At 37.6% G+C, this 14,951-nt stretch overlaps 1 protein-coding gene across 1 annotated transcript; it reads right to left on the minus strand.

Moving 5' to 3' along the window:
• Positions 1-510: 510 nt before the first annotated feature.
• LOC107694094 (lactadherin-like) lies at positions 511-10,769 on the minus strand. The gene is made up of 10 exons (XM_016493690.1): positions 10,603-10,769; positions 9,483-9,608; positions 8,248-8,379; positions 4,699-4,812; positions 3,423-3,604; positions 3,029-3,184; positions 2,800-2,944; positions 2,489-2,691; positions 2,078-2,233; positions 511-848 (listed from the first exon to the last, which is right to left on the minus strand). Exons 1-10 carry the CDS (start codon positions 10,679-10,681, stop codon positions 705-707), a joined length of 1,437 nt encoding a protein of 478 aa, XP_016349176.1. The 5' UTR covers positions 10,682-10,769; the 3' UTR covers positions 511-704.
• Positions 10,770-14,951: the final 4,182 nt, after the last annotated feature.

Consider the following 14,951-nt stretch of genomic DNA (forward strand, 5'->3'; position numbering starts at 1 on the left):
TGCGTCTGGCCAAAATACCAGTCCATAATCCATAATAACAATTCCTCCAGTGGAAATCCAGTCCATCCCCTGTTGTCCTTTCATGTTAAAATTCACCAATATATTTGTTTAGAACTGTTTTGGACTGTTTTTGCTTATAAACGGTGCTTGATCTGTGCATAGTTCTCTCCTGATTCAGACGAGACAACTTTTTCACTTGACAAATCAACATGGATTGAGGACTTGAAGTTAAAAACACATTAACGATGGATTTGTTTATTACGAACACACAGCTTTTCGCTTCACAAGATGTTAATTGATGGATTAGAGCCATGTGGATTACTTGTGGATTATTGTGAAGTTTTATATCACCCATTCTGACGGCACCCATTCACTGCAGAGGATCCATTGGTGAGCAAGTGGTAAATGCTAAATTTCACCAGATCTTTTCAGATGAAGAAACAAACTCATCTACATCTTAGATGGCCTGGAAGTGAGCACATTTTCATTTTTAAGTGACCTATTTAGGTGACTTCATAAAATCATCACTGTGCCCAAAGGCCTTTTCAAAGTACATCAAAATAATGGCATTGATTAACAATAAAATACAAAGCAATACAGATGAAGCTAATGCATACTGAAACAAAACATCAGCTACAACCAGCAGACACACTTCAGGTGAAACAAGTGCAGAGAGTGGCAGTGTGCAGCCTTCAGCAAGTCCACTAATCATCACAGCCCAGCAGCTCCATGCGTACAGTTATTCGCTCATGCCACTCCCAGGGCTGAAAGCGCACAAATCGGGCAAAGAACGGAGGCTCAAACAAATTCTTTTTGTGTGTGTTGTTGTCTATGTTGCCTTGGAAAATCTGCAGGAAAAAAAAACATTTCATTTATTCAGATGAAATGACTAGAACTGAATGTAAGACCTGTGTGCTTTGAGGATTTTGTTATATATAAATAACTAAAGCTGAGTTAGTAGCTTGATAATTCTTTAATTTCCTCTGACTAACCAGATCCCAATGTGTAGAGCTCGAAGTTCATACAGAGAGATTTACTGTACTCAGTAAACAAAAGCATGTGATATTGCACCCTACACCCAACTCAAAACACTAAGAAATTTACCATTCAAAAGTTTGGGGCAGCTACGTTTTTTTTCTTTTTCTTTTTCTTCTTCTGTATAATTTTATTCAGCAAGGATAGATTAAGTTGATCCTTTCACATTGTTGCAAAAATGTGACCCTGGACCACAAAACCAGTCTTAAGTCGCTGGGGTATATTTGTAGCAATAGCCAAAAATACATTGTATGGGTCTAAATTATAGATTTTTCTTTTATGCCAAAAATCATTAGGATATTAAATAAAGATCATGTTCCATGAAGATATTTTGTAAATTTCCTACTGTAAATATATTAAACTTAATTTTTGATTAGTAATATGCATAGCTAAGGACTTCATTTGGACAACTTTAAAGGCGATTTTCTCAATATTTTGATTTTTTTGCACCCTCAGATTCCAAATGTTCAAATAGTTGTATCTCGGCCAAATATTGTCCTATCCAAACAAACCATGCATCAATGGAAATCAGCTTATTTATTCAGCTTTCAGAAAACTGACCCTTATGACTGGTTTTGTGGTCCAGGGTCACAATTTCAAATAAATAATATCCTTCTGAACTTTCTTTTCAGCAAATAATCCTGAAAAAATGTATCACAGTTTTGAAAACTGTTTTCAAATGGACAATAATCAGCACCAAATCAGCATATTAGAATGATTTCTGAGGGATCATGTGACACTGAAGACTGGAGTAATGGCTGCTGAAAATTCAGCTTTGTCATCACAGGAATAAATTATACTTTAAAATATACTGAAATAGAAAACAGTTATTTAAAATTGCAATAATACTTCACAAAATTAGTGTTTTAAATTTTTGTTTTTTTTTGGATCAGCCTTGGCAGGCATAAGAGACTCAAAAACATTAAAACAGTCACTTACAGTCTTACATACTGACCCCAAACCTTAGAACAGTAGTGCATATTTATATAAAAAAAATAAAAATAAATAAAATAAAAATAAAGATCATTGTCATTGATGTGACCTTATCTGTTCTCATTATTTGATCCTTCACAATGCTCCAAGATTGTCCATCATCACTGTATGCAATCTTGAAGGCTGAAACAAACTGCACAACTCCAAAGTCTTTTGCTCCCTGAGTGATGATGCCTGTGATTCTTTTAGGTTTCTCCAAAGCCACCTGTGACATGACAGAAAACACATTAAAACATAAGAGACAAATGTCAGACTACAGTCTGCAAATAACAAAATAATTGATATCAAAGCTAAAAAATAGGATAGAGTACATTATTAATTTAGAGAGTTATTACTGTCTTTAGACAGATCTATACATATCATGTTACGATGGTTTTATAGCATAACTGAATTATGATTTCAAGGACTATTTTTCACAGCTTTGTAAAAAACAATTAGACACAACGTCTCACAGTCTCACCTGGAGCCACTCTGAGCGGTTGTTGCTCGCTGCCGCCCAAGCGTTAGTCTTGCCTTGTTTGTCCAGGCGAGCGTAGAAGGGGTACCAGGTAAAGGCATCAATACCCCAGGTGCGGAAGCTACTAGATGCTGTAAGCTGCACGTCAGAGATGAGACGGGACTTCATGCCCAGCGGATCGGTGCAACCAATTGTTCTGGAGTGCACTGTCATATTAGGGAAAATGAGAGTGCTAAATGGCTAAGAATGAGTAAAAATGAAAAAAAGCTATTAGTATAAAAATAATGATTCATAGTTAATTAAACTGCAATTACCATTAAGCTCACAGCCCACAAGTTCCATCCGGAGAGTACAAGCTGTACGGCACACCACAGGAATGACGCGAATATACTGGGTCACAATGGGAGGGTCAAACATGTTTGTCTTAGTTCCATCGTTATCTGTATTTCCCAAAAACACCTGAAAAAAAATAAGAGTCATAGTCAAGAGGATAAATATGAGCTTTTAACCCATAATGAAGACAAGATTTGTAATGTTTCTTACTTTGCCTTTTCTCTGGCCATCTACTCTGTACACTGAGTATGATTTGCCATCAAAGCTGGATGCAACCTTGAAAGCCTTGACAAACTCAGCTGTCCCCATGCGGCTGGCTCCTTGGGTGATGATTCCAGTGAGACGCATCTTCTTCTGCATGTTAACCTAAAATGTCAAAATCATGGACAGTAAGTGTGAACATCTTTTCAGATGTACACAAAAAGAAACTGAATCACTTTGTCCTATTTTGTTGTCAGTTGTCACACAAACATCTCAAAAGGATCCCCCAGCTATTGTTTTGGATTTTTTTTTTCTTGTAGTAAAGAGGAGCATTTTATGAAAGAACATGTTTTATGCAACAACAAAAATAAAAAGGTTTGAGTAAATGGGCTGATTGGCGAACCTCAATCCAGGGGTTCTTGTCTTGGGGTGCGGAGCTCCAGGCATTCACAAGGCCCTGGTTATTGAGGCGTGCGAGCTCCGGTCCCCAGTGCTGCAGCCCCAGAATGCCAGAGTGTACAGAGGAAGCCGAGATCTGGGACTCTATGATTCCACCTTCCTCCATCCCCAACAGAGATATGCAGCCTGCACCATAATATAGTGTGAGTACCAATTAATAGGGCATGAAGTCTACTTTATATTGTCTTGTGTTACATCCCTAGGATGTATGTATTTAAAAGAGTAATTGTTGAGGTGTTTTTCCACCCTTTTGGGTGTGGTTATGTGTCCCCTGTGCGTGTGCTCTCTCTCCTCCTATCTCTCTCACTCTCTGCTTGCTGGGCAGTTCCAAATTACCCACAGGTGGTGCTCATCAGAGAGTGTGCTGCAGACGGAACACAGCTACAAAAGAGCAGAGTGAACCCTGTTTGGAGAGGCTCATTCCTCCCCTGCTCCAGACTTGTGTTGGGTGTTTTCTCTTTAAGACATCTGTTGATTGAAAGGGTAAATTAAATAGTTATCTGTTAAGTGAATACTTCTGAAAGTGAGTTGTATCCCTGTTGACTAGCTGATTGCGTTGTAATGATATAGTGTATGTAAATTTACTTTAATCTTACTTTTCTTGTTACGGTATTAAAAGGTAATGTAAATCATTTTGGTTTATTTGGTTTGTGCTTAGGTTGGAAGCTGTAGGGAGAGGGTGCCATTTGATTTTGTACTCCTGTTTATCCCTGTTTTTGGTTAGTGAGGGAGTTGAGGAAAGCTTATGTTGTTGATTTCTTTTCCTTTACTCGCATAGGTTATTTAGTACTCCTCCTGTTAGTCAGCTGCTATTTTGGTTGTTGTTTTGGCCAGGCTCTCTCCTGAAGACATTTATTACTTCCACAATTCTGGCTTTCCTAAATAAAGTAAGTTTGCCAAACTAGGTGGTTTTGTTTGCATTTTTCTGGAGCAGAGGACTGGAGTGATTCCTCCACGTTTTATTGATTTCTTCTGTATAAGTTTTAGTTCACCTGTTACTCCCACTCCCCAACCCTAGACTGGGGATGGGATCGTAACACTTGCCTGGCATACTGCTACTTGGTTTAGTCATTAGCTGTACCTCAGATACTCTGGATTTGTAACGAAACACTCAAAACTCAACGATATGGCACCCTAAAATGTAGGCTATGGCATTCAAAATTAAGAGGCTAAATTAAACACCGCCACCAGGAAAATATTGGTTGTATATAAAAACTCACGTAGCTGGCATTGCTTCCCAACGTATGGAGAAGGGCAGTGGCAGGTGTAGTCCCCATCCAGATCATGACACAGGCCTCCATTCTTACAAGGCTGGTTTGCACAGTCATTCACATCTGTGTAAGAACACCAAAAATAATACAGTAAGTATACAGTAATTTGGAAAATGTTGTAATGGGACAGATGTCATGTAACTGCAGCTGAAGTATGTATAATTATAAGTGTGGTGACTGAGGTGTGGGGTGACACAATGCTCAGCCTGTGCGCTCACACAGGTGGCTGCAGGATCTCTAATTTTCCTCAAAGGGGACAGAGAATTCTGTGTGGAGCACAGGGTGGGATGGTCTAAGTCCAGTCCTCATTTCCAGTAAACTGCTTCAAATTGCAACTACAGCACATTTACTGAAATTAAACACTTTACAGGATGTTTGTTTGTATAATTTTGTTGTTATTAAAGTACAATTATTAATTAAAATTAAAACTGGCTTATTGCAGTTATTATACATCTTCACTAGGGGGCAAACTTCTTCTCTCAGAAATATATGGTATAAATAATATAAATTGTAAGACAAATATAATTTTTCACTGTGTACACGACCGTACAAAGATTTGGGGTCAGTCATTTTATTTACTTATTTGTTGAAGAAATTAATACATTTATTCACCAATGATGCATTAAATTAATCAAAATGACAGGTAAGACATTAATAATTTTACAAAATATTTATATTTCAAATAATTGCTGAAAAGTATCAGTTTAATACAAAAATATGTATGAATATATATATGTGTGTGTGTGTGTGTATGTATCATGTAATTTATTCATGTGATGTTTTCTGTTTGAATATATACAGGTGCATCTCAAATTAGAATGTCGTGGAAAAGTTCATGTATTTCAGTAATTCAACTCAAGAAAAAAGCTTTTATTTTTTATTTTTTTTATTAGTATTTCACAATATTACCACTTTTACAGTATTTTTTAATACTGTAAATGCAGCCTTGGTAATCATTAGATATTTCTTAAAATAAATCTTAAAATCCCAAACATTTAAACAGTGTATTATTCTGTAGGCTGTTTTTTCCCTCGTTTGGCCTTGGAAAGGTATTACAAAACTAACAGCCAAATAATTCTAGCTGATACATGCAGAAATGCTGTGTTTCTTATTCTTTTATTCACAAAACAACACAGAAAAGCTATAATAGAAAAGAAAACACAGGTCTCAACAACATAAGTTGTTTTGCTCCTAAACTGTTAAGAGGATTGAAGAACACAAAAAACATCATTCTGCTCAAGGCCTGGATACACATGTGGCAAACTGGCACACACACACACACACACACACACGCATTCACATAAGCAAACACACCTGTGCAGTGACAACCCGACAAGATTCAATCAACCTAGGTCAGATGTGCTCCTGAAAAAGGTGTCTTGAGGACTCTTTTTTATTGCGAGCTATGAACTTGTATAATATCAGAGCATCATCTATTCTGAACTGAATACTAAAAGACTTAGGAACAGGGATTTACTTAAAAAGCAACTTAACAGTCTGCAGAATAATTCAAATAAACATGTAAAATAACAAATGAGATTTAGTTTTAGTGTCAGTTGCTTTCCATCCTTTAATGAATGTTTGAATTTGGCAGGACATTAGATGGAAGTGTTTTAGAACCTTCTTAATGCCCAAAGGCTGGTCTGTACTGTTCTTCTTAGTATAAAACCTCTTTGGCTTGATTACGTCTTGCCTAATTGCATTGAAGCTGTCTGTCCGGCATGTTCCTGGCTGCATTTGAAGGTCTTTTCAGTGCCAATGCTAGACTAATATTTGTAAAAACCAGTATTTTTCACTTTGTATTTTAACCCCTTTGATTCATGAATTATGAAATACCAAACATTTTTTCTTCAAATTTCTCTTTACTTCAAAACAAGAATATAAATATTTCCAATATTCTTTTTAGTTTTACAAAATTATGTATTATGCATTGGTACACTGGAATTTAGTAGTAGAGGAGTTCAGAGGTGTGTGGTGAATCACCACTTTCATCAGTAGTTTTGAATGAGTCATAAATAAATACCACAATGACAAGAGGACAGTTGCTGTGTTCACGCCATGTTGTAATTACCATAATTACTAGATGACACCCTGGATATTCTACTCAGACCTGTACACACATCCTTGGACTATGAATTATTCATTTCTATGGCAACACTGTAAACTATTAACTATGACAACAAGTAACAGTTGTTATGCAAATGCTTTATTAATAAACTTATAGGTTTAGCTTTATTTAACTGTGTTCTAGCTACATGAAATTGAATTGTATGCCTTTTGTTTATTTTCAGATAAATCTTGCATTAAGATATTAACAACAGTCAGAAATATTATGAAATCACTACTTAACTACATTTTACTGTTGAAGCCACTGCTATTTTTGAACATTTCCACATGACATTGCCGTGGTCAGTTTTAACGCAAGTCAGAATCTTGTAATTACGGTAATTCCGACAAAGAACAAAACACACCTCGTTATATAGAATTACGAGTATGGATCCTTTGTAACCAGCCATGGTGCTTTGGATATAACATCATAATCTGAATGGTTAAAAATGGCTTTAATAGATGTGTCCACTATAGAGGACCTCAGGCAGCAGAGAGTTAAATCATACATGGAAACGAACTTGTGTGGACTGGAAAATTTTAACAAAGCCTATTTAAAACTCACTATGGTTACAGCTCTTTTTAACGACCACTGACTGCTCAACATCCTGGGTGTGTCTGGTGTTTACACCAGTGCCATTGTATGTACAGTACATTTATAAGCTTGAGATCAATGAAACAAAGTGGAACAAATGGTACAGCACACAGTAACTGAAATCTAGTCTCTGTGGGCCTGCAGCCACAAGAAGATTCATCATAAAGGAGATATGTTTTAACATGAATTGACCACCAAATGCATCATAGGAACTTCATGTATTACATAACTGGGCACAAATGAGTCTCAGTCAATTTGTGCATAAGGGGTGTCGCACACCGGACGAGAAGCGCAGCACCGCCGTCTAGGACAACTCACAGGTATCGCACTGGATGCATTGCATTCAGTTCAAGATAGCAGTCAATCTAATCACCAAACAGGCAAATGTTCACTTCAAGAATGAACAAAGTAGCGTTGATGAGTTTGAAGTACAGTATTTGACAAAACAGAGCAAACTATGTGAGTGGCGCAGCAAGATTTTGAACAGCGCCCTGAGCCGCCATGGACAGACGCCAAGTGGCGCAGCCGATAGAAAACAATGTGTTCAAATTTTAAAGACGTGACGTGGTGCGGTGGTAAGTTGTTGGTTTTAATAAAATGGGACAAAGAATTGGTATTATTGTGTATTTACACAGAAATGTGTTCTTCTACTTTTTATGAATAAGGCCCAATGTGTGTGCTTGTTCAGTTCAAATGTAAGTTTTCTTTTTTATACAAACTTCCCTCGAAACCCTTTTAATTAGTGCACATATATTGAGGGTCTGATGTAAATCTGAAATAAGTGGTACAAAACTTACTGATATGGCAGTGTGCACCTTCAAACCCAGGTTGGCATTTGCACACATATTCATTAAAAACGTCTCCTCTTCTGGAGTTAGCGATCACCTCACATGTCCCATCATTTTTACACAGGTTTGGAATACAAGGACCTGCAGTGGAAACAGTTAAAAGTTCTGATGTGAGTATCAAAATATGAACAAACCCATAGGAAAGAAAAAAAAATCATCCTCAGTTGAAGCTGTAATAATAGGATACTGGCGAAACGTTTTTGCGTATTTGTGTTTGCATCAAAGGTTTCTATTTACAACGTGTTTTTGCAGGGATGAGTAATGTAGCTAATCACTGACATATCTGCAATGGCCAATCAGAGGTATTCAAGTCAGTTATAATCCTGCTCAAAATGCGGGAATTTTTGTTAAGTGCTGAGTTATGCATGCTCGCGAATCATCTCATTATAACAAACAAAGTGTTAACCTGCTGTAAATAAGATATTCACTGTGCAGTGGAAAGAGCTTCATTAATTATAATGGAACTCTTTGTAAGATCACAGTGAACTAAGATGAGTGTCAACTTTTTAGCGATTATAAAGGGAGTGCTCTTTGCGCACTTTCTAGACTATATATAATCCATTCAGAATTTGAATTAAAGTTTTGTTTTTCACGCTGCTAAGAGGACCAATGGCCACATACACACTGGAGTGATATCCACATATAAATACAGGATTCACTCTCATAATTGCAATGAGTGACATAGTGATAACCATAGCAATGAACGGGACAAAAATACGACATTCCCAAATAGATGAAGCTAGAGCACGCTCACTAATTTCAGAAACACCCTCAGTGATTTGATTCTGGAACCGGGCCTACTTGAGATAAGTTGAATTGTTCTTCCTAGACAATCAAATGGAGACTCATTCCCATGTCTCTCATATTTTTCTTCTAAAGAAAGGAGTAATCTGATGTCTCCTTGTTTCTGGAAAAAAAAAAAAATCTTAACAAGGTTTCAAACTGTGTTCATTTGCCAAGACACCAAATTCTGCCATCGGAAATCAGAACACGTCACAAAATTCAAGCATTTTTTCCAATTTCTACGCTACACAATTATTATTATTATTGAGTTTTCTAAGCTATGAAAGAGTAACTTCTGAGCAGTAAGGCTTTCCACAGGGAACAGGTTGATCCATGTAAACCTAATCTGAAATTCAAATGAGCATTAAACCGGGAAAATTCAGACAAACAACATTTCTGACCATTCTCGGTGGCATTGCAAGTATCTCCAGCAAATCCTTCAGCACAGACGCAGAAGAAGGGATCTTCTCCAATGCCAGTCACACATGTCCCTCCATTATGACACAGGTTCACCTTGCAGTAATCTCCTATAAAGACACACATAAGCAGGAGTGAGTGGAATTACAAAAGATTAGACTGGAATTAGATCTTATTTTATAATTCGGCAACAGACAGAATGGTCCTGCATATTAAGCTTCGAGAGATACAAAGGAGTAAAAAGGGAAAGAACGCTTTTCACACTTCTCAACAGGATCAGGAGAGTACAAAAGATAAGAGATGTGAGCAGCATAGCCAATGCACATAGTGAATTTTCAAAAGCAGATGTATACTTTTCAAGGGTAGGAAAGGTTCTATGATATTTCTGGATAAGTGAACATGAAACAGAGCTCATATTGTGTTATTGTTATGTGTGTAAGTATCAGTGCAGCACAAAATGTATCCAAAGCAAACAGATAAATAGCAAATAACACAAAACAGCTAATTAAAGGCAGCTCATGTTTTGTTTGCGAAGCATCAGAATTCATTGTGCTTCATTCTGGCTGGCCAACATGACAGAAAAGGCATGAACAGAATGTGAGCACATAAAATGCTCTTAGGCACACGTTTCTAAGATGAGTGAAACGTTACACAACATTCTCCCTGAAAACCTGGGAGATTTGTGTTACCCTCTGAGCTCATTAAGATTAGATGTAGAACGGGGTTCTTAGACTATGCTTGATCAAGAAATTAAAGGCACTTTCCTATACAACAATGCACAGATTTATTTTCCAGAATTTTGTAGTTGTGAGTCATATTATCCAGTCCAGTGCAAATTTCTTTCCACCTCCCTGCAGTGGATTGGAACTTCTTCTTACAATAAGAAACATTCCCTATTTAAGTACTGCAATACTTGCAGTATCATTTCCTTGTGTTTTCTGTATTATAACAGATAAAAAGATGTCCTTAACTATTGTCAAAAGTAAAAAAGCCAAAAGCTCCAATTATTTAAGTTACAGTGAAGCAGTGACATCCAATACTTTTAGGAAGGTTCAACTGGGAAAAAAGCATTTTAAAAAAGTACTTAGAATTTAAGATACTCACCATTCACGGTACAAATGCTGCAAATGACTAAACTGACGAAAACTGTTATACCGGACCGAGTGAGGCTAAGGGTATTCATATTGGTACTCTACTGTCTGATTGTTTCTAAAGTCCTGGAGCGGTCTCCTGACGTCATCCCCAAACGTGGAGCAGCTAGACTATGGGATCATATTCCCGCCAAATGTATTGCAGTCGCGGATAAAATTTTTTATTTTTTTGTATGCTTATGCTGTTTTTCCCTTTGCTCTTTATTCCACCTTCTGCGCTTCTTCTTTCAAATGTTGCAGTTAGAGTTTCATGTAAATCAGGGAGGGCTAAAACATCATCATTGGTCCACTAGTTCTAGATTGACAGCTCCTCCTCTAGCCGACGTCACTCCAACGCGCCTCATTACTGCCGATGCTCATGCCTTGTCCAAATACCCACACTTGCAGTCTTGGCCACTTGAGAGCACGTGTGCGCGACAGGAAGTACGTGCGCAAGACTGTCCCAGGTCTTCAAAACGCCAAAGCGCAGTGCCCTTAACGCACACTAAGGCCCAATCCCAATTCTACCCCTTAGCCCTTCCCCTTTCCCCTACCCCTCCGTTTCGCGCGTTCACGTGTCCCAGTTCTTAGGGGAATATTTTCACCCTACCCCTTGACACTCTGTTTCAAGGGACAAGGGGAAGGGGTAGGTGGAGGGGTATAAAATAGAATTGGGATTGGGCCTAAATCCACACTATCTTGAGTACGGCTCCGGAGCGCTATTCGAGGCTTAGTGTATCCCATCATGCATCATGTTTTGGAATAAATCGTAAGATTTTTGCAGAGATCTCGCGAGAGGTTACAGAAACTTTTCCAATGCAAGTTAAATATTAAAGGGGTCATATGATGCAATTTCAATTTTTCCTTTCTCTTTGGAGTGTTACAAGCTAATTGTGCATAGATAAGATCCCTGAAGTTGCAAAGACTAAAGTCTCAAAACCAAAGAGATATTCTTTATCAAAGTTATTAAATATTAATATAATAATTAGATAGGCTATTATTACATATAATTTGGTAGAAAAACAGTGTTGCACGTTTTACTGGTGCAAAGATGCGTAGTGGTGATATTTATTTTGTACAACATTTGCAACTGCTTTTCATCACTTAATTAGAAGCAGCTGCAACTTAAACATCTGTTATAGGCACTACTGAACCGATATTTAGAAGTTGATTTTAAAATGCAAAGTTTTTAAAATTAAAATAAAGCTATGCAAACACTTGCATTTTTACAACACTGTAAGTTTGTCCCATACGGTAATGAAAAGTTCTACACACACTTGTGGTCTTCTTCCTCACTTGAACACTTGGGCCAAATACAGGACATACGTCATATAAGTAGTCAAGTGGTCAAGTGCAAAGACTGCAGGTGTGGGTATTTGGACAAGGGGTTAGTTTCTATAGCCACCCTTGTTGATCTCTATGATAAAAGTGGTCAAGTGCAAAGACTGCAAGTGTGGGTATTTGGACAAGGGATCAGTGTTCTGTTCACTTGTACAGGTGAAAATTGACAACTGTCGGCTGGGAAACATCTTTCCATACAGGACACCGTTATATGTGTCTATCTGTCACTGCTGTACTCCTACCTGGCGATCCGTTAATGTTAAATGAGCCGTCCTAGCGACCTGTCGCGGTTATATTCACCTGTATTTATTCTCCTCTGGTCACATTGCGAAAGGGATCAGCCACTAAATGCACTGGCCTCGCGAAGTGACTGATGTGCCTGGCTCGCCTTTACCTGACTGATTATAAGTCTTGTTATGGTTATTACTGTTAGGAGAGGATAATATGAGTAAGAGCAGGGGTTTTCAAACTGGGGTCCGTGTTGTGACCCAAAGCCAGGGGGTCCAGCAAAAAATTTTGCTATTCGGTATTTTCTGGACTACACGTTGCATTTTTTATCTTCTGAACGTGCTATGATTTATGTTCCAAAGTGACTTATAATGCATTTAATGTCAAATAAGCAAAACGTAAACCGGTAAAAGTGGGTACTTCAAAGTTTCTATAAATATATTTCTCATTCTGTGTGACAAGTATAACGTTAGACAGTATTGCTGAGTTTTTCTTCATTTCAGGAAGAGGTTCACAGACATGGCAAGTGCATTTTGTATGTTTTCTTTATTTTACAAAAGTACAACGTTTCACTGTTTTTTTGAAGGTACACAGATAAAAAATAGTTTTGAATGATGTCTTGCTCCTATCTGACGGATATCACATCTTTCCGCTGATGTGAGTAACCCAATTGTTCGCGCCAGTGCCTCCCGCGCGCACACAACATAATCAGTTCTAGCATTGCAATCTTTACATTGCAGCCTCTTCATCATCAAAGTAAATGAGACAACTAAACATACAAAAGGTACACTGTTAGCGATTTCTGTAAATTACACAGTATTTAACTGTAATATGAACTGTACTTTACGTGCGAACATAAACAGGTCTCTGTCTTCGTTTTGACCACGTCGGTAGCAGGTGAGTTTTTATGTGAACTTGTATGAAATTGTTGGCCAACAAACTGAGCTTTTAATGGTACAGCTGTGTAATCTCTTGGCGCTACCCATATATAAGTGTATAAATGTACAGCATGCATTTACTGCTAGCGTAAAACCCGCAATGTTCGTCTGCAAACGCCGTGGTGTCCCTTTAGAGAAATAATATGCATTTAGTAATCATGCCAAAGCGCGAACTTCAGGTTTTCGTGTATGCATGCACGTTAGCCTCCCCGCACTTTCCGCACTTCACTTCAGTCGCACAACCGCAAACACAGAAAACCCGCAAAAATAGTGAACAAACCTGAACAACACAATCTGAATTCTAGATGCACCGTGGAAGGCTGTAAGTTACAGTCGTGTCGACTATTCTCCAGCCTTTGTGAACACCTAAAATGACACATTCGAGATGGTAAAAAAACGGAATGTCCAGTTTAGTAACGGTAAAAACTATGTTAGAGTGAAGTAATCATTTTCAGCACACCTTAGTAGGAAGCATAAATGTGATTTTGAGAAATCTGTGTCGATAGTAACGTTACTGCGCTTTCTGCTGCTGTGCCAGATGTGAATAACGTTACTGATGCAGCTGTCCTGTTGTTGATGGCCCACTTAAAAGAATGATTGCTATAACTGACACTTAGAAAAACTGTGTGGTTTGTGTGTGTGTAGGTCACAACAACTCTGGCAGATGCAAAGACCAGGCTTTGACTTCTTTCTAATCCAAGGCTGTTCATGCTTGGTAAAATCTTTCAGTACATGATGTAGTGATGTTAAAGGGGTGATTTTTAAAAGTAAACATTTAGTCACACTTTATTCATGGCTCTCTATAGCCCTATTCGCACGGGATTAGTTACCTGGTGACCTCCAGTCATTTGTAATAATTGCGGAGGTTGTCTGTAATCTTAATCCCGTGCGAATCGGCCATGTCTGTAATTTGTAAAGTAAAAATTCCCCCGCAAATGACCTACCATATTTCGCAGAACACCGAGGTCCTGTGATAATATTAGTCCCGTGCGAATCGGCATCTCTGTGATTCGGCCAGCATTTGGCGGGTCGCATATTATTTTTCGAGGTTTTTGTTTGCTGTGCGCCTTTTTATCCATCTTTCTTGTCATTGCTTATTTTCATAAAATAATACAAAAAAAAAAACGTTTTTCTTGTATTTCAATACGTTACTAAAGAAAAGACCATAAAATTACTGTATATTTTACAGTAAAAACTAAAAGTACAGTATACATACTGTAAATACATTTACAGCAAGTTAAATGGTACTGTAAATATTAATACAGTCTTTTTACTGTAAGTTTAATTTACAGTAAGTTACTGGCGAACTGCTGCCAGTAAGTTACTGTAATTTCTACAGGAAATTTTTAACAGTGTATTGGTGACTCAATTTAGCTTGTCTTTTGTACAGTTTTGCTGGTCAGCTCGAGCATCGCCATGCCGTGGTTTTCCAAACAAATTTATTGCATATGTGAAGGATGTTGTTTAAGTAATAAGTAGATATTCAGATACGAGAGAAGTACAAAGCCTTCTTTACAAAATAAATAGGCTAATAGTTTATCAACCAAATGTTACACCGCGTACCGCGTCTAACTCATGGAAATGAGAGGTATGTGAGCCCAGCAGGAGGTTCAGTTTTTAGTTTAGTTTTAAGTTTTAATATAGGCTTAGCATTTAAAATAAATGTTGTTTGTAAAGAATGGCACTATAATTAATTTTATGACATACAGTTAAGCAAAACACGAGTTTTTTCCTAATATCAGGACCATTGCAAATGTTTATTGAACTGACTCAATATAACAAGAAGTATATTTTGAGTGAGTTTACTATTAATAGT

The sequence above is a fragment of the Sinocyclocheilus anshuiensis genome, unplaced genomic scaffold (genome assembly GCF_001515605.1).
Source record: "Sinocyclocheilus anshuiensis isolate Anshui unplaced genomic scaffold, SAMN03320099.WGS_v1.1 scaffold2408, whole genome shotgun sequence".
In the NCBI taxonomy this organism is placed as follows: domain Eukaryota; kingdom Metazoa; phylum Chordata; class Actinopteri; order Cypriniformes; family Cyprinidae; genus Sinocyclocheilus; species Sinocyclocheilus anshuiensis.

Excerpts from the sequence above, each read along its gene's own strand:
- LOC107694094 (XM_016493690.1), bottom strand. The coding sequence starts at position 10,681 with ATGAATACCCTTAGCCTCACTCGGTCCGGTATAACAGTTTTCGTCAGT. Across the intron at positions 4,813-8,247 it reads AGGTGCACACTGCCATATCA|ATGTGAATGACTGTGCAAAC; the intron begins GTAAGTTTTGTA and ends GTTCTTACACAG. Across the intron at positions 3,605-4,698 it reads TGGGAAGCAATGCCAGCTAC|GCTGCATATCTCTGTTGGGG; the intron begins GTGAGTTTTTAT and ends ATTATGGTGCAG.